The sequence below is a fragment of the Balaenoptera borealis genome, assembly GCF_965194805.1.
Source record: "Balaenoptera borealis genome assembly, chromosome: 20".
NCBI classification, from domain to species: domain Eukaryota; kingdom Metazoa; phylum Chordata; class Mammalia; order Artiodactyla; family Balaenopteridae; genus Balaenoptera; species Balaenoptera borealis.
The window spans coordinates 12,750,112-12,767,710 of record NC_138879.1 but is presented as its reverse complement, the minus strand read 5'-3'; the positions used below and the strand labels follow the sequence as shown (position 1 = coordinate 12,767,710).

Below are 17,599 nucleotides of genomic sequence, written 5' to 3'. Positions count from 1 at the left end.
GTTGTGGAGCACGGGCTCTAGGGTGCGCGGGCTTCAGTAGTTTCACACGAGCTCTAGAGCTCAGGCTCAGCAGTTGTGGCGCACGGGCTTAGCTGCTCCGCGTCATGTGGGATCTTCCCGGACCAGGGCTTGAACCCTTGTCCCCTGCATTGGCAGGTGTATTCTTAACCACTGCGCCATCAGGGAAGCCTCATTAGGGTGATGTTTTACTCCTATCATTTCTTCTTCACTTATTAGCAGGACTACTTCCATAATGAGAAATTCCTCTTATCCACTATTTGATTATGCTGTTGAATTCTTCTGACAAGACATTAATAGTCTCTTTGCTTTTTTTAAAATAAATTTATTTATTTTATTTATTTATTTTTGGCTGCGTTGGGTCTTCGTTGCTGTGCGCGGGCCTTCTCTAGTTGCCGCGAGTGGGGGCTACCCTTCATTGCGGTGCGCGGGCTTCTCATTGCGGTGGCTACTCTTGCTGCAGAGCACGGGCTGTAGAGTACAGGCTCAGCAGTTGTGGCGCATGGGCTTAGCTGCTCCGCGGCATGTGGGATCTTCCAGGACCAGGGATCGAACCCATGTCCCCCGCATTGGCAGGCGGATTCCTAACCACTGCGCCACCAGGGAAGCCCAGTCTCTTTGCTTTTTAATACATTTCCCTGTACATTTCTTACTTCAAACCTGACATCAGTCTCACTGGAGGCACTCTGCTACAAAACCACTTAGGGGTTGCTGGGGAAGGTGGTGGATGCTGGGTGCAGTTGGCCAGTGTGTGTTGTAAAAGCTGGACACTGGAGAAGCCCTGTGCACTGCAGGAGCCTGTGGATCCAGCACAACAGAACCAGAACCAGGAAAGGAAACTCTTCCTCCAAGTGTCTCCAGCACCCTCTACTGACAAAGCTTAATATCATGCTAGAGAGCACAGAACAAAATAAGGGCTCAGATGCATTTTCATAGAACAGGCAATGAAGTCTGAATTTAGAACAGAGATATAATGCATTGATAACTGGCAAAATATGCAGATTTTACTCAGTCCCCTATTTATGGATTTTGTATTTATTTCCAGACTTTTGCTCTTATCAGTATTCAGCAGGATTGTAACCAAATCAGACATCATTTGTTCACTCATTTAACATTAGTAGAAAGCTAGTGTAGGCTTCATTTTTAAATGGCTTGTACTCTAGTACAAAAGGTGAAATTATGCAAATAACTGTAATGCAAAGTAGAATTTTCTGGGTATCAACTCAGTTCTCCCTAAGTCCTAAGGAATTAAGATCACTTTCAGCTGCACCAAGCAAGAGGGACTTAAAGGAGGTGCTAACCAATTCAAATGGACCTTCAAGATGGTGTGGGATCTTACCCGAGAAGGCATTTCAAGAAGATGGAATGTGAGCTGAGGCATCAGGTCAGGAAACCTGCCACATTCAGGCAGAACCTTCTTCTGTTCCAGCTTAGAGCATAAGTTCTCTGAGTGTGGTTCCCAGAGCAGCAGCACATGTACATTTCAGGCCCCATCCACTGCTGGGAACAGGTCCAACAGTCTGTGTTTCAACAAACCCACCAGGTGATTCTGAACCACAGGCGGAGAGTATATGGAGACTGGTAAAATAGAAAAGTCATCTCCAAATTTTTGACATTGTGCCTATATTGATAAAACATCTAGGGTTATGCATATCTATGTATGTATATTTCTTTATAAGGTAATTTGCACTGTGTATTAATCTTATGTAAATTATAAGACACATGACAATAGATATAAAAACATAAAATAAGTAGGAATACAAGCTCTAGTACGTTTTTCTAGCACTTCACAGATCATCTTGACCATCCCAGTTTGGAGGTCACTGAAGCAGGCAGTGGCCGTGTGGTGGAGGCTCTCCTGTAGTGTCCTTCTCCATCTGGTGGAAAATAGAAAGGCAAGTCAGGGTCCTGCTTGGGGCCTCATGTGGGGGCTGTGGGGACAGGTGCTGAGTGAGTTGGTGGAGAGTGGAGCAGGGAGGCCACCGAAGCGGCCATTCAAGATTTTCTTGGAGAAAACTGTCTCTCCTACTACAATCCTCCTTCCCAGACACTGGGGCAAGCTTCTGAGCAGCAGAAAAACTGCCATCACGAACATGTGAATGTTCAGTTTCCCCAGCTACACTGAGTTTTTTGGGGGTCAAGGATCTCTGGTTTTCCCCTACCCTCCTCCACTGTGCCTTGCAGCATTGTTCAGATTTAGTTTTTTAACCTGTTGATATTCTTACTGGGTTCGCAATTGAATCTGCAGATCACGTTCGGAGAATTTACATTTTTACAATAATTTTCCAGTCCATGAACAAATATCTTAGTTCTACTTTAATATTTCTTATTAAAGTTTTTACAGAATCTACCATAATGTTCGTACGTATCTGTTGTGAGGTTAACTACGTACTTCACGTTTTCTCACCATCCTAAGCGGATGTTTCGTGGTACAACTCACCTCACCTTCCTTTGCGGACTTTCTAAAGGTTGTGACCCCAAACGCTATCTGCTCAGAGCCCGGGCGCGCACACCACACCACGCGGCCGCCTCTGCTGCTCCGTAGGCAACCTCCCGTTGTAGCCCCGCCCGTTCTCCCACCTCGAAGGCCGAATGGGGCTCAGAAGTTAGCGTCCGCCCGCCCGCCCGCCGGTCCGGAAGTCAGCTGTCCCATCCGCCCCCGCGGGTCCGGAAGTCAGCCGACATAGCCCCCAGCTCCGGAAGTCGGAGGCCGGCGGGTACTGAAGCCTAGAGGTCCGGCCTTTCCCCGCGTCCGCGTCCGCGCCCGCGCGCGCGCCCGCAGGTTAGTGTCCGCGGTGGACGCCCGGGCCGTGCCGCCGTCGCGGGTGGGAGGTGCGGGGTGGGCTGGGGGGCCGGCTCACGCAGCCGGGGTCCTGCCGGGAGCGCGGTCTCGGTACCCGGCCCGGCTCAATGCCCCGGAGGCCTGGCGGCGTGCGAGCCGGGCGGGGCGCCCGGTGTGGCCGCAGGGGTCAGCGGGGCGTGTCTAGGGTGGCTTGTGCCGGTGACAGGCGTGATCTCGCCCCGCGGGCGGCTGAGTCGCGCGTGGAGACAGATGAGGCATGTCAGGGGAAGGAGCCGGTGATGTCCCAGGATCCTGGCTTTGTTTGTGTGAACTGAATTAACTATTTGTTGTCAGAAATTTGACTTGACTTCACAGGGAATATCTGAAAAGCTACCCAGAACGGGGTCCCTGGAGCCAGCAATTCGAGCGTATTGTAGCGTGCAGGGCAGAATTCTCCACGTGTGGAAGATCAATCCCCTTTGCTGACTCGTTCATTAAACCGGTGCTCTGGACTCTCCGGACCCTCCGCTCCCTCTGCTGGGTGCAGACTGTTCTTCTTGGCAGCTGTAGGAGACCACAGAGCTGGCTTTTTCGGTCAGTGCCAATACAGACTCAAACCATGATGAGACTTTCAGTTCCCTTTTTCAGAGGCCAGCACAGGGAAATGAGGGTGTTCTGGTAGGTTCCGGTAGGGTGCTGGAAGTTTGAAGCCTGCTGGGGGCTAACGGTTTCCAAGAGACTGAGGTTTCCAGGTAGGAAGGGAGCAGGTGATGATCAAGTGTTTGTTGATGCTTTGTGAGTCGGAGCAGGGGACAAAGCCCCAATGCAACCATTACAACTGAGCAGAGAAGAACCTTCCTTACAGGTCTCTGGGGGGATTAAGTGACTTGCCCGACCACAGAGACTGCAGTCAGCACGGGCTGAGTGGTTCCTGAGCCTGTGTGGGCCTTGCTAGTGGGCAGCCTGGCTTCCTGTTCTGGAGAGGAGCTGGGTTCTTGTCTGTTGGCAGTGGCTCGAGGGCTCCAGCTGTCTATCTGCCCTTCCCCAGCCCCCCGGTCTCCTGTTGAAAGTGGTGGCAGCACGTTCCAAGGATGTATATGCAGGTGGAGACACGCACCAGTTCCTGCCTCCATCTGAAGAGGGCTCCAGGCATCAGGTCCTGGTCCCTGCTGGTTGGTAAGGATGTTCATATTTCTTCTCAAGTTAAAAATCTAACTTTAAAAAAGGATGAAAATTAAACTAAATTTTTCCGTGGTTCTACTACCCCAAGATATAGCAACTATTGTGCCTTTCCAACTTTTATCCTCTACGTGTGCTTTTACAGATGATGTGTGTCTGTCTTGTCTTTTTTCACCATTTAACATCCTTTGGTTAATACTCTGCATGCTCTTCTGAGGTCCCCGTACTTCCCCTTTTGCTTGTTTTCATACACCCAGTCCCAGGTATCTGATTTATGTCAGGGCCTACATGATGGAGACAGTGAGGAGTAAGGCGGCGGGGGCCCTGGCCTCCATCCCTGTCAGTACCCGTTGGAGGGCCCTGCACTCCCTGGGCAGCTGCACCATGTTGATTGGAACCTAGGTGTGTGGGGAGATGCTGCTGTGCCTTCAGCAGCCTGGCTCTGGGCCTTCTTTCCCAGGACTCTGCCTGATTTGTCTCATGTGCCGGGTTGTGATTCTTTACCTTCACTCTTGTCTTCATTCCACACAATGTGCTATCAGTGGGTAAAACCCACATCAGGTTCCTCTTTCTGGTTCCCCCGTCAGCTCTGTAACCTCACATAGACATGTGTCCAGTGAATACTGTGACTGGTGTAGAACATTCTTCTGAACAGACTTCCCGGTTGTTTCCCCCACTTCTGAGCCTGGTGGTCTTCTTGCCCCCTGCTCCCTGCACTCAGCCATCCCTGGCAATGGGAAGGGCCTGCTTACCTGGGTCTGTGGGTCCTGGGAGGAGTTGGGCTCTGGGCTGGTGGTGGCCCAATGGGAAGGTACCTGCTTTCTCCTCGCAGGAATCTTGTCGATTGGCCTGGCTGCTGCCTACTACAGTGGAGGTGAGATGCATTATCTGCCCCCCAGGAACTTCCTCAGCTGATTGGAAGAGGGAAAAAAGGAAAGCCCATCATTTGTAATCTGCCAGGGCATGGCTTTGGGGACTGCCTCTGCCTCTAAATTGTTTGCGGATGTGGCCCACTTCCATGTGCTGGTGTGTCCCCCGCACCTTACGTTTTTCACTTATATCTTCAGCATTTTCATATATCATAAAATATTCTTCAGAAAGGCACTCTTGTGTCTGCCTCGTGTTCTGTTGCGGGGATGATCCGTGCTTTCAGCGGCTCCCTGTAAGCGTTCCCACCTTTCTGCTCTCACTCACCATGCTGTGATTGTCATCACGAGTAGACACCCAGGGGGAGAGTGAGGGCAGAACTGGTGGAGCACGTCCTGTCCCAAGTGACAGGGCCCGCAGTGCTAGGTGGCCATGGCGGGGGTGGGGTGTCCTTGCAGGCATGGGCAGCAAGCCAGGCCCCCAGGTGCCACTCCTGCCCTCGGTCTGGGAAGCAGCTGTGCTGGGGAGGGGGCACCGTCTCTGGGCACGTTGGCCTTCGCCCCTCTGCTGCCTTCCCTCGCCTGATTGTTTCCTTTGTTTGCTCCCCAGATAGTCTGGGCTGGAAGCTCTTCTATGTCACGGGCTGTCTATTCGTGGCCGTGCAGAACCTGGAGGACTGGGAGGTGAGGCCAGTGCAGGAAGGGTGCCCAGGCTTTTGGGCTCCTGGGCTTCCCTGCAGTGCGAATCAAAGTAGGAAAAAAGGCTCCAGGGGCCTAATGCCCTGCTCCATCCTGAAACTTGAGCTTAGTGGTTTCTGGATAGCAGGACTTGTCCTCTGGACATTGCCTGTCTATGACCATCCCTAGGCGAAGGAATCCTCTAAAGCTGTTGTTCTCCCAGAAGTTCTCCTAGAATAGAAGGGCAAGGCCACCTCCCTCGCCTCCCTTTTGTCCCTCTTCACGTGTCCTTTGGGTCACCTGGCCCCAGTATTGCTCTCTGACTGCCGATCTCCATTCCCTCGTTTGATGACCTTGCCCACTGTGCTTGCTTCTCTTGAGTGCGGAGAGGAGAGGCTCCTGCTTTTCACACCCCAGCCCCTGGAGGGATCAGGTTGCAGGGGTTTGGGGTTCTGACTGGGATTGGAAGGAAGAGGGGCTGCCTCCTTGAGTGTCTGCTCTGGTGAGGGTGGGGACACAGTCGGCAAGTCTGTGTGTGTTGGGCTGGCTCACAGGCTAGCAGCCAGGTGACTGCCTTGTGTCTGGTGTTCTAGGAGGCCATCTTCAATAAGAGCACCGGGAAGGTCGTGCTGAAGACGTTCAGCTTGTATAGGAAGCTGCTGACTCTCCGCAGAGCAGGCCATGATCAAGGTGAGGCGTGGGGAGTGAACAGGACACAGGTTACTCTGGGATGGACGGAGGGCGGCGAGCGTCTGTGTGTGATGGCAGGGAGCAGGCTTGAGGCCTGGAAACGGGCTGCGTCCAAGCTGGCCACTCAGTGACCAGAGTTGTGTCCTGCCTCGTGGACGCTGTGTACCCCAGATGTGCCCTGGCCCAAAGGAAATTGCTGGGCAGCCCCCAGCTTAGTGACTGGCCGCTAGAAACCAGGAAGGCATTTTCCAGCAGTTGGGGAAAATGAAGCAGAAAGCTGGGCAGCACTGTGCTTAGCCGCCCCCTGACATGTTAGACTGAGAGAAGGGGTGGGCTTTTCAAGGCAACGGTGGGCCTGCTGGACATTCCTTCTCACCCAGACTGGACATTAACCAGCAGCCACACAACCCTGCACTGCGGTCACTGACCTGTGACATCTAAGGTCAGGGTCTCGGCATCCTCTGGGGCCCAGCCTCAGACATGGCGTGACACGTGCTCTCTGCTTCATGACAAGCGTGATGTGATCCTCTGCATCGTGGCCCCGAAGCAACTGTGCCAGCACCCAGGTGGGAGGGGCAGGGTGGGTGGGGGACACGGCCACTGACAGGGCCCTGCCCACAGTGGTGGTCCTGCTCAGTGACATCCGGGACGTGAACGTGGAGGAGGAGAAGGTCCGGTACTTCGGGAAGGGCTATGTGGTGGTGCTTCGGTTCGCCACGGGCTTCTCCCACCCCCTCACGCAGAGTGCTGTAATGGGCCACCGCAGGTAAGCTGAAGACGGGTGACTTGATTGGCCAGGGCTGCCCCTCCCCCTCCCCCCCAGTCAGGTGGTCCTCCCCCCCAGTCAGGTGGTCCTCCCCCCCAGTCAGGTGGTCCTCCCCAGGGACTGCCCAGCACGGCAGGGCATGGAGAGAGGCCTCAGGAATGTGGGGGAGGAGGTGAGGCCGGGGGGCCAGGCCTGCCACCACCCACTAGGGGGAGGTCAGGGGTCCCCACAGGGACAGAGAGGGGATGGGGACGTCAGGGGTCCCTGGTGGGCATAGAGGACTGGGCTAGTGTCAGGTGAGGGTGGGGATCAGGACTGAAGGTGCTGGGTCCTAGTGGGTTACCCTGGAGGTAGATACCTGGGGTGAGACTGGTATGGTCTTGTGGCTGCTGCGGGGTGGCCAGTACCTCTGTCACAATAACCCACCCTTCCTCCCGGTGCCGGTCTGGACCAGTGACGTGGAAGCCATCGCCAAGCTCATCACTACTTTCCTGGAGCTGCACTGCCTTGAGAGTCCCGTGGAGCTGTCTCAGAGCAGTGACAGTGAGGTCGATGGCCTCGGGGACCAGAGCTGACCTCCACGGGACCCCCGCCTTGGTTCTGGTCGGGCCCCAGCAGGACTGATGGGCCACCTACAAATCCTCCTCCTCAGCTCCTGGCTGTGTCCCTGGAAGCCCCAGGGCAGGACCCTCAGCCGTTCCTGCTGCTTGCTTCTGTCCTCTGAGCAAAACCACAGTGGGACCTTCTCTGCAGGCTCCGAGGGGTCCAGAGAGGGCATAGGCCTCAGATCTGTCTCTTCCTGGAATCAGACAGCCCGCTGGGGCAGTGGCCTGGTGTGGACAGGCCAGACGTGCTAGCCGTGTGGGGCTCAAGGCCTCTGAAGTGGGAAGCAAGAACACCCAGGGTCCCAGGGTGTGAGGGCCAGGGCTGAGCTCTTTGGGTTGGGAGGTTCACCAGGACCAGGTCCTGAGGGTTGCGGTGAGGTGCCAGCGGGCCAGTGCAGGGCCAGCAGCTGGGTTAGGCTCTGAGGATGCTGCTGCCACACGTCATCCCCAGGAATCCCATCTCCTGCCCTGCTCCCCATGCCCGTCCCTCCCCGCAGCAGGACGTCCTCAGTGGTCAGAAGTGAGGTGCTTGCCTGCGGAGCTGCCGGGGCTCAGGGTGGACGCCAAGGGGCACACCTGGGTGGTGTGCTGCAGCCACTCCTGAGGCTTCCACAGCCCCCAGACCGCTGTCCACTCAGGTGGCTCATCTCGAGTCCAACCAGGATTGCAGCCGGGCTCTCACAGAGAGGATAACCTCCTGCCCCTGCCCCCAGTGTAGGCAGAAGTTCTCTCTTCTAGCCTCGTGCAGCATTTAAAAACCTGGACCCATCCCTCAGAACCCAGATTCCCAGCTTCTCTCGCACTCTGGCGCTGGGCTTGTGTGTTTGGGCCCAGAATCGCTGGGCTTATGGCTGCCCCTCAGCAGCGCCTGAGCAGCTAGCTGCAGCCACCCTCGTGGAGTCTGGGTGCCAGCCACACTGACCCTCAACTGCACTATTGGTTTTCTCCTGCTTTCTCTGAACCTAGGCTCCTCCGAGGTACAGCATGTGCCCAGAGCACCTCTGAGTGAGGGACCCATGAGGCTGTGCACCTGGGAACGGCTGCATGGATCAGGGGTTCTGAGGCTGCCTGGGTGAGAGACAGCAACTTCCAGGGAACTCCAGAGAAATGAGATCCTCTCCCTTATCAGTGGTGGCCGCCAGCCAGCCCTTAGTTTGGGCACAAGGTCATTTAAACATGCCAAAGTTAGGTTTCTAAATGGTTAAACCTGAAATACTTTTTTCTTAAAAGGTGTGAAACAGCTATGGTTGGTTTCTTGTGTGTTTGCCCCTGGGCTGGAGGAGGGAGGGCGTTTGGCCAGCTCCCCTCTCCCAGGGCTGGGTTGGACGAGGAGGGTCTCCAGACCATCGTGAGGGCCAGTAACTAAGTCTTTCAGATTTCTGGCTTCCACTCTCCTTTTTATTTTGAAAGAATTAAAGTTCTAATGCTGATCACTGCATAGGCCCAGAGTGTCTTTTCCTTCCATGTTTACTCTTGTTTCTGTGGGCGCTGTCTGCTGGCATGGCTGCCCAGGGCTCAGGAGGCGCACGTGGGGCTGGGTGCAGCTGGATGGGGGTGCAGGGAGGCCGACAGCCTGAGCTTGGCCCCCTCCCCTCAGGGGTCCTGACCCGAGTCAGGCCTGGCGCCGGCTGCCTCACCCAGATCCTGCAGCAGAGCCTGCAGCCGCCACAGGCTGGGGCGCACGTTCTCCTCCAGCCACTCCTCCACCGCGTCTGGGTAGAAGACACGCTGCAGGGCAGCCTCCAGCTCCCCCACGAGAACGCTCCACCTGGCCAGGAGACTGAAGACCAGGAGGCAGTGAGCCTGCCTGGCGAGGGCCCTGGGGCAGACCTCATGGCCTCCAGAACCCCACGGGTCAGTACATCCCGTACCTCAGTTTACTCATCCATAGAACAGGGCCGTTAGCACCAGCCTCATAGGGTTGTTGGGAATAAGTGAATGACTGTCACAGTTTGACCTCTGAAACTAGAAGGCACTTCACAACTGGCTGGCAGGGTTTTTCTTGGTGCATGAACCTGTTGACAGTTGACTGCATCTTATACTCAGTAGGGACAGTCTGTGTTGGCCTCAGAGCCAGGAGAGCACTGGGGAGGGCTGGCTGGGACCCTGTCCCCATGGTGACACATGCAGCTGCAGGGCCAGGATCAGCCCTAGGCAGTCTGGTTCTATGGTGAGCCCTGGACCCTGCTCAGGGCATCTGGTGACCCTCACCCTCTCAGGCAGGAACGCCCCAGCTTCTCTAAAGCCTAAAGGCACAGCTGATTCGGTTGAGTCACCTAGGAATCCACGGCTGCAATACCTAGAAAGCTTGTCCGGAAAGCTGCCAGCATGCAGTAGAGGGTGGGCAGCCTTGGGGATGGGCACGGCTGGGAGGGGTGTGGGCTACCTGAGTGCCTGGGGCTGGATGTGCTGGATCATGACGGGGTGGATGAACTTCCGTCTGCGATGGTAGGGGCTGAACCAGCCGGTTACATACCTGGGGGCAAATCCACACACATAGGTAGGCACGCTGTGGCTCATAAGGCAGACTCGGTGGTTGTAAAATAAGACCTTTGAAAATCTGGTAGAAATTTTAAAAAGTTGTTTTCCGCCCAGAAAGTCTTGCAGGATTGGCTGGCCCTCACCCTGCCGGGTGGGGGGGTCACTCCCCTGCCCACTCACCTGTCCCTCTCCAGCAGCGCATCCACAGAGCTGCACAGATGGAGGCTGACTTGTGTGATGAGGTTCAAGATGTCGCTGCCAGGGAAGGAGCCGGCCCTCTCACTGCACAGGGAGCCGCTGTGCTGAGGATGCATCCAAATATGGGGGGACAGGCAGGGCTGGGGGTGAGGGTGTTACCTCCTGAAATCCGTTGCTTCCAAGCTCGAAGTCCCAAGAAAGTTCTCCACTCTTGCTTTAACGTTTTCGGCAAAGCCTCCTAAAACCAACCACAGACGGAGGTTGGAGGGGCCTCTGGAGGAGGAGGTGGCCTGGACTCTGTGCTGGCTGGACCTCCTGGCCCTCAGGCATGGGTGGTGGGCAAAGCAACTGAGAAGGACTGCCGGCCAGGCCCAGCTGGGCACATGCTGACCTCAGGCATGGGTGGTGGGCAAAGCAACTGAGAAGGACTGCCGGCCAGGCCCAGCTGGGCACATGCTGACCTCAGGGATGGGTTAGCCCAAGGCTACTGCAGCCTGGTAGGGAGGTGAGGACATGCTGGAGGCTCTGTGCTGCCTGCCTCCTGGGGAAGGGGTGCCAAGGCCAACGCGCTCCTATTAGCACAGGCATCTGCTCTGTTGTCTCTACCTTTCCCCAAAGAGTTCAGAACTGACACTTCAAAAAAGGATAAGCCAGAGTCCCAGTATCTGTCCTTCCACCTCCCTGTAGCTCAGCACAATACAAAGTGTGTTTATTTTTCAGTCCTCACTTTCCTCAACCACCTTGACGTTTTTCTGTGCCAACACCACATACGTTGCTACTTAAATTCCCACCTGGTCCCGTATAATATGCAGTTCATGTAACCAGGGCCTCGTCACCAACCTTGCCTGCTGGTCTCCTCTGTCTCTAAGCACCTATGCCCACACCTGGCTGCTCCCTCGAGAACCAGAAGTGAGGGAGCTGCCCCTCTGGGGCCACACCCACCAGCACTGGGCATTCAGGCTATTTATGCAGCGAAGGTGGGCCCTCTCCTGCACCCTATCCATGATGAATTTTCTTGTGGGTTCACTGTGCCTGCGGGGCACGTCCCCCTAACTTCCTGGTCTGTGTCCTGGTTTAGGCTCAAAGACCCGGGCTGCAGTGGGGTGGGTGGGTGGCTGAGCCGGGGCCATGGGTGTGTTCCCCTCTCCTGCACTGGTTGGAAGACCACAGTCCAGCCCCAAGGAGGTGGCAGTTGGGGGCCCCGGGCACTAGGCTTCCTGGGAGGAGCAGGGGACCATACCATGTAGAAGCACCTGCAGACAGACAGCCAGGGACGGGATTCCCACGGGCAGCAGCTCGCACAGCACAGAGAAGTGGTCATACCTAAGTCCGTGGGAGAGGGGCGCTCAGCACAGCAGATGCTCAAACACGAGCCACCGCGAGACAGGACAGGGATCTAGAAGCTTCTGCAGAGCGTTCGCTGCTTCCAGAAGGTTCCATGGCTTTGCAGGAACCCCACCCAGAGTGACCTGCCTGGGCTTAATGCTCTGTGGTTGCCACCCTGAAATCCCTAAGTTAACCTCTGACTCAGCTTTATGAGTGAGGGCTGAGGTCCAGTGGGTCAGCCCTGCCTCCTGCTACCTCCTGTGGGTTCAGGGCCTCCTGCTCTTGGTGTCAGGGCCACCTGGCCTCCCCCTCAGGATGGGACCTGAGGCCAAGACTTGCCTGGGACCAGGGGTTTACCTGTAGCTCTACTTTTCAAATGGTGTGAAATCCTAAACAAGCCGAAGTCTGTCCTCATGCCTCTCCCAACATGACCTCGGGCAGGGGGGCAGGGCGGGGTGAACATGCAGAGACGTGTGGTTCGGACAGGGCATGGGCCAGGAGGGCCAGTGCCCTAGGGCCCTGAACACCCCGAGCAGCGTCCCCTCTGCAGAGTGTGGCGTGAGGGGCTTGACCCCAAGTGGCTTGTTTTGTGCAGCTGGTCCTTCCACACCCTCCTCAGAGGGCTGGCTGCTTCCCCTTGACCGAATGGCGGGAAGGACTGAGGCCCAGACTGGATGGGCTGAGGAGGGCGGTGTGTCCTAGGTGACGGGAACCGCTTTGACCCTCCCGGGAAAGGCCGGCCCCGAGAACGTCCCTGGGGCCTGCATGGCCTCACCTCTGCCAGCCAGTCAGGACGATGCCCTGCAGCGTGTCCGCTGGCACACTGCCCGCCACCTGCAGCCACTGCACGTGGTTTCTGAGGTGGTGCTCGATGGGGGTCAGGGCCTGGCTTGCCCCCGTGGCTCCCTTGAAGGCACTGGCGGCCCAGAGCCAGGAGAAGCCGCTCTTCCGGTATTTCTCCATGAGGAGCGCTGGGTGAGCAAGTGAGAGGTGTGAGTGGCAGACCCTGAGGAGGTGCAGCCGGGAAGCCCGAAACACACACTCGTCCGGGTGGAAAACCGGGAGGAGCCCATGACCGCTGGGCTCTGTTCTGGTACTGACCCTTGCTGTGGACGTCCAGGTCGGCCCCGTAGTCCCAGAGCACAGGCTCCACCAGCTGCGGCACCCTCGATGCTGGGGGTGGAGAGAGGCTGTGAGGGCGTGTCCCTCTAACTCTCCCTTCTTGCGTTAAAATGAATTTAAGTACAGACTCAATACTATGCTATGATTTTGGCTGTAAATGCCGCAGCCACAAGCCCAGCCGGCTTTGGAAGTGACTGGACACTGCTGGAGCTGCCAGGGGTGAGCCCCAGGCCAGTGGTCCCAAAGCTCCCTCGAGGGGGACATGCTGTCTGCACGCGGGGCCGGCCCAGGTACAATAGGAACATACCGCTAAGTGGACTTAATTGTAATTAATTAAAACCCAAGTGGCCACATGTGGTAGAGGCTGCAGCGAGGACACCTGGGTGGGCCTTGCGGAAGCATGGGCCATGACCTCCCTGTCTCAACCTAGAGCCTCAGGCAGGCTGGGCCCCGGAGGGCTGGGGGCCCACTGCTTCCCTCCACCAGCCGGTGTGAACCTCAGTAGAGGCCCCTGCAGGGCTGGCCGTGCAGGTGTGTGGGGCCGAGGCCCCTAGAAGCACTGGAAGCTCTCAAGTGCCACCAGGGGCCCTTGCCGCCCCGCACCCCCGCCTTTTGATGGCCAGCGCCCCTCGGGGCCTCGTGCTGCTCTCTGGGTCAGATCTCTCACAACAGTACTCCTGGCAAGACTCCAGGAGGCCTTCTAGGGGAATGGCATTTTCACATGAGAAACGGTCCTAACAGGATGGTCTGGAGTTAGCTTTGGTGCGGATCTACTACACGGTCTCTCCTTGACAGTCGGGGGCTCAGAGTAGCTCGGCTTCCTTCCCTCGTGGCACCAGGAAGCGCCCTGTGGAGCTTGGCCGGCCCCCCAGGGCCATGCCTGGCCGACCTGAGAGCTGGTCCTCGGGGATGTCCCGCAGCATGTCGTCCCACATCAGGGGCGTCGTGGTGGGGTGCTGGGCCTGCACGTGGCTGGCCACCGCCTCCATGTAGGACAGACACAGCTCTGCTCTGGTGTTGGGCTCCTGCTGCAGCCACTGTCTTGAGTCCTCACCCTCTCCGAGGTAGTAGACCTGGGAGGAGACACAGGTGGGTTTGCCCCAGGACCACCCATCCTCACCCACGGGTTCACGCTGTGGCCTGGGAGACTCTCGGGGCAGCTGCCCATGGGGAGGAGACAGTGAAGGGTGCCCTTGCCTTCTGCACCGAGACCCGAACCTCGACTCAAGACTCCCTTGAGCCTGGGCACAGGGGCTCCACAGCAGCCAGAAGGTGGAAATAACCAGACGTCCAACAACACAAGATGGATAAACAGAGCGTGGCCCATCCACACGCTGGAACGTCACTCAGCCACGCTGGAGAAGGTGCCCAGTGAGAGAAGCCCACGCACGGGGCAGGACTCCGTTTATGGGGTGCTTAGGGGGCAACACAGAAATGGAAAGGAGACTGATAGATGCAGGGGCGGAAGACAGGGGGGCGGGGAGATGAGAGGTCCTGCAGTAGCCGGGGGGAGGGCTGCACAACACTGAGAATGACTTAAAAGTTACTGGATTATTCACTTTAAAGTGGTTACAGCGGTAAATTTTATGTTATGTGTATTTTACTACAAAAAAAGAGATTTTTTTTGAAGAAGAGGATCAAACTCTGGGGTAAAATGTCTACAAACCACCATCCTATCTCAGATGCCCAAGCTCAGACGAGCAGAGGCCTTTGGGTCACTGTGCTCGGTGGCTCGGTATCTTCCTGGCCACTGTGTTTCTCAAGGACAAGGAGGGCACCCCCGGGAACCACCTTTCCAGCCAGTGCTCCACGGCCCTAAAGTGGTATTTCCTTTCTCCCACAGTCCAAAACTGCACTTCTTCAATTGGAAGAAAGGAACCGGCTCAAACTCATGGCCACACTGACCCCGAGGACGTGAATGTGCCGTAACCAGGGGCTGCTCTGCTGCTGTCCTGTGGGTGCCTGCACCCCACTGCACCCTGCTTGGCTTGGCAGGTTCGCCGGCGCGAGATCACCCGTCAGCTGGGACCAAGGCCCTCACTGGGGACATCTCCTCGGCCAGCACTCCTTTATCCTCGGAACTACTTTTCTATTTAAGAGAAGAACCCACGAGGTGGGAGAAGGTGACCTTGAGGTGAAGAAAAGGGGCTGCTGCAGAGCTGGGGGAGCCGCCTGCTGGCAAGGCAAGGCAAGGCACCCACCTCGTCACAGCCGATGTGGAGCCACCGGGCGCCCGGGTGCAGTGCCATCACCTGGTCAATCATGGCTCCAACCAGTGCCAGGGACTCCGCCTTGTGGGGATTCAGGGTGTTGGGGAAAAGTGCCACTTCCCGGAGGTGAGCGAGAGCCTCATGCTTTAGCACAAACTGTGGGGAGACAACAGGAAAGCTGGTGACCCTGGGGAGGAGCTTGTCCCCGAGCTCCCCGAAGTCCGGCTCCTGCCTCTGAGTCCTGATGGCCTCACGTCTATTAGAGTCCCCGGAGGGGCCGGCAGGGCTGCACTGCGGACCAGAGCCAGGGTGCCAAGTGGGCGGGTCTCTGAGCAACATGGCTGCTTGGTCAACAGCCCTTCTCCCTTCCAACTCTGACTGGGCTGAATGAGAAAACGGAAAAGACAGCTTCCCTTCACAACAGAACTACACACGGGTGGACTTCTTGCTCAAGTGAAGGGGCTGGCAAATCCTCTCCCCAAAACAAGTACAAAGTGGAATGATTTGTCCAAAATGACCGTTTTAGGGCTCCAGAAACCAACCAAAGGTGAACAACAAATTGGGAAATGCGTGTTCATGAAAGGCTGCCATAACTTTGGGTAAAAACAGATTCTGCAGCTTCTGCCTAGGTGCTCCCACCCCCCACAATGGCTGGCTGTGGGTAAACCCGGCCTTTGGGGACCAGTCAGTAAAAGTGGCAAACTGTTCTGAATTCTGCGGTCCCCATAGGGCGACAGAGGTGACACATGTTCTCCTTACACACCGGCTGGCTGGGGCCACACACACCCAGGGGCCCGAGCAGGCTGGGTGGAAAGCAGAAGCCGCGGCAGACTGAGAACTGCCTGAACCCTGAGTGTGGCCCCCCAATCCTTGTGGCACAAGGGGGGGCCTTATGGGCTCGGGCACAACCACCACCCAAACCCTGCGGAATCATCAGCTGTGAAGACCGAAGAGTGACCCCCTAGGGCAAAAACCAAAAACAAGAATACAAAAACAAGAGGCATCCGTGACCACACACAGCTGGGGAGACAGATTAAATCCAGGCAACTTACACCTACCCATGGGGGGAAAAGTCAGACTTGCTATAACATATGATCTGAAATGTCCAGTTTTCAACCAAAAATTGAGACATGCAAATAACTGGAATGTGGGACCCAGACTCAAAGAAAAAACAATTCTATGGAAACTGATGCTGAGTGGGCCTAGATGTTGGATTTATCAGACAATTATCTCAAAGAAACTATTACGAATATGTTCCAAGAATTAAAGGAAGGGCTTCCCTGGCGCTGCGGTTAGGAATCCGCCTGCCAATGCAGGGGACACGGGTTCGATCCCTGGTCCAGGAAGATCCCACATGCCGCGGAGCGACTAAGCCCATGTGCCACAACTACTGAGCCTGTGCTCTAGAGCCCGTGCTCTGCAACGAGAAGCCACTGCAATGAGAAGCCCCCGCACCACAATGAAGAGTAGCCCCCGCTCACCGCAACTAGAGAAAGCCTGCGTGCAGCAACAAAGACCCAACGTGCCAAAAATAAATGAATGAATGAATTAATTTTTTAAAAATTAAAAAAAAAGAATTAAAGGAAACTATTTACAATAAGGGAAATTAAAAATCCATTCAGGGGGAATTCCCTGGTTGCCCAGTGGTTAGGACTCTGAGCTTTCACTGCCGAGGGCCCAGGTTCAATCCCTGGTCGAGGAACTAAGATCTTGCAAGCCACGCAGTGTGGAAAAAGACAAATCCATTCAATGGGCCCAGCAGCAGATTTGAAATGTCAGAAGAGTCAGTGATTGGAACAGAAGATCAACAGAAATTATTCAATCTGAGTAACCGAGGAAAGGTACAAGAAAATGAACAGAGCCTCAGAGACCATAGGGCAACATCCGAGCTACCAACGCATGAGCAAAGGAGTCCCAAAAGAAGGCGACAGAAAAAAACATGAAGAAATGGCCCCAAACTTCACAAAAGTGAAGAAGCTCATCAAACTCCAAGGAAGATAAAGGCAAAGAAACCCAAACCTGGACACATCATAACCTAAAAGGCACATTTAGGGGAATAACACAATTAATGGCTGACATACGACGTTCGTGGTTTGGGAAACTCAACACAGTAAAGAGGTAATTTTCCGCCAAAACTGATTTACAGATTTAACACAATCCCAATCAAAATCCCAGCAAGGTTTCTTGTAGATACATAGAGAAACTGAATCTAAAATACATATGAAGAGGCAAAGGAAGTAGAATAGCCAGAATAATTCTGAAAAAGAATAAAGTTGGAGGAATCTCACTACCTGATTTTAAGACTTACAATAAAGCTATAACAATGAAGATAATGTGGGATAGACAAAGGGATAACACATAGATCAATGGAACAGAATACGGTCTCGAAATAGATTCTCACAAATGTGGTCAATTGATTTTTGACAAAGGTGCAAAGGCAATACCAAATCTCAAAGAAAGCAGTCTTTTTGACAAATGGTGTTGGCACCATTGGTCAAGCAGTGCCATACTACATGCAAGAAAAATGAACCTCCACCTCACACCTCACACAAAAACTAACCCCAAATGGATCATAAGTCTAAACGGAAAATGTGCAAGTGTAAGACTTTAGAGGAAAACAGGAAAAATCTTCATCACCTGGTGATTGGCAGAGTTCTTAGAAATGACATCAAAAGCAT

The 17,599-nt window shown here is 55.2% G+C and overlaps 2 protein-coding genes and 1 long non-coding RNA gene across 9 annotated transcripts; 1 reads left to right on the top strand and 2 right to left on the bottom strand.

Annotated features, from left to right (window-relative positions):
* Positions 1-322: 322 nt before the first annotated feature.
* On the bottom strand, positions 323-2,593 carry LOC309619246. Its single transcript, XR_014238826.1, has 3 exons — positions 2,459-2,593; positions 1,358-1,895; positions 323-489 (listed from the first exon to the last, which is right to left on the bottom strand). It is a non-coding gene; the product is annotated as an uncharacterized lncRNA (long non-coding RNA).
* Positions 2,594-2,686: 93 nt separating this feature from the next.
* Positions 2,687-9,022, top strand: CYBC1 (cytochrome b-245 chaperone 1). 5 transcript variants are annotated; one of them, XM_082374302.1, is made up of 8 exons: positions 2,711-2,800; positions 3,176-3,394; positions 3,849-3,976; positions 4,812-4,853; positions 5,456-5,529; positions 6,117-6,213; positions 6,835-6,979; positions 7,434-9,022. In XM_082374302.1, the coding sequence occupies exons 3-8, from the start codon at positions 3,892-3,894 to the stop codon at positions 7,552-7,554; spliced, it is 564 nt and encodes a 187-aa protein (XP_082230428.1). In that variant the 5' UTR covers positions 2,711-2,800; positions 3,176-3,394; positions 3,849-3,891; the 3' UTR covers positions 7,555-9,022. The 5 variants fall into 5 exon arrangements, with proteins under 5 accessions (XP_082230429.1, XP_082230431.1, XP_082230428.1 ...); XM_082374303.1 differs by lacking the exon at positions 3,176-3,394 and having other exon boundaries at positions 2,687-2,800; XM_082374304.1 differs by lacking the exon at positions 4,812-4,853.
* On the bottom strand, positions 8,994-17,592 carry HEXD (hexosaminidase D). Of its 3 annotated transcripts, XR_014238819.1 has the most exons (10): positions 14,913-17,592; positions 13,601-13,784; positions 12,691-12,762; positions 12,365-12,560; positions 11,504-11,586; positions 10,423-10,501; positions 10,246-10,347; positions 9,971-10,060; positions 9,456-9,599; positions 9,226-9,364 (listed from the first exon to the last, which is right to left on the bottom strand). XR_014238819.1 is itself a non-coding variant. In XM_082374240.1 (9 exons), the coding sequence occupies exons 1-9, from the start codon at positions 15,258-15,260 to the stop codon at positions 9,178-9,180; spliced, it is 1,290 nt and encodes a 429-aa protein (XP_082230366.1). In that variant the 5' UTR covers positions 15,261-17,592; the 3' UTR covers positions 8,994-9,177. The 3 variants fall into 3 exon arrangements, 2 of the variants coding, with proteins under 2 accessions (XP_082230366.1, XP_082230365.1); XM_082374240.1 differs by lacking the exon at positions 9,456-9,599 and having other exon boundaries at positions 8,994-9,364; positions 14,964-17,592; XM_082374239.1 differs by lacking the exon at positions 9,456-9,599 and having other exon boundaries at positions 8,994-9,364; positions 14,913-17,590.
* Between the last annotated feature and the right edge of the window lie 7 nt (positions 17,593-17,599).

What these genes read in the sequence shown, in the direction of transcription:
- CYBC1 (XM_082374303.1), top strand. Translation starts at nt 3,892, where the DNA reads ATGTATATGCAGGTGGAGACACGCACCAGTTCCTGCCTCCATCTGAAG. An exon ending in GTCCTGGTCCCTGCTGGTTG is followed by an intron (nt 3,977 to 4,811) that starts GTAAGGATGTTC and finishes TTCTCCTCGCAG; the next exon opens with GAATCTTGTCGATTGGCCTG. An exon ending in GCTGTAATGGGCCACCGCAG is followed by an intron (nt 6,980 to 7,433) that starts GTAAGCTGAAGA and finishes GGTCTGGACCAG; the next exon opens with TGACGTGGAAGCCATCGCCA.
- HEXD (XM_082374239.1), bottom strand. Translation starts at nt 15,260, where the DNA reads ATGTTGCTCAGAGACCCGCCCACTTGGCACCCTGGCTCTGGTCCGCAG. An exon ending in TCTGCAGGTGCTTCTACATG is followed by an intron (nt 10,502 to 11,503) that starts GTATGGTCCCCT and finishes GGTTGGTTTTAG; the next exon opens with GAGGCTTTGCCGAAAACGTT. An exon ending in GAAGCAACGGATTTCAGGAG is followed by an intron (nt 10,348 to 10,422) that starts GTAACACCCTCA and finishes CTCCCTGTGCAG; the next exon opens with TGAGAGGGCCGGCTCCTTCC.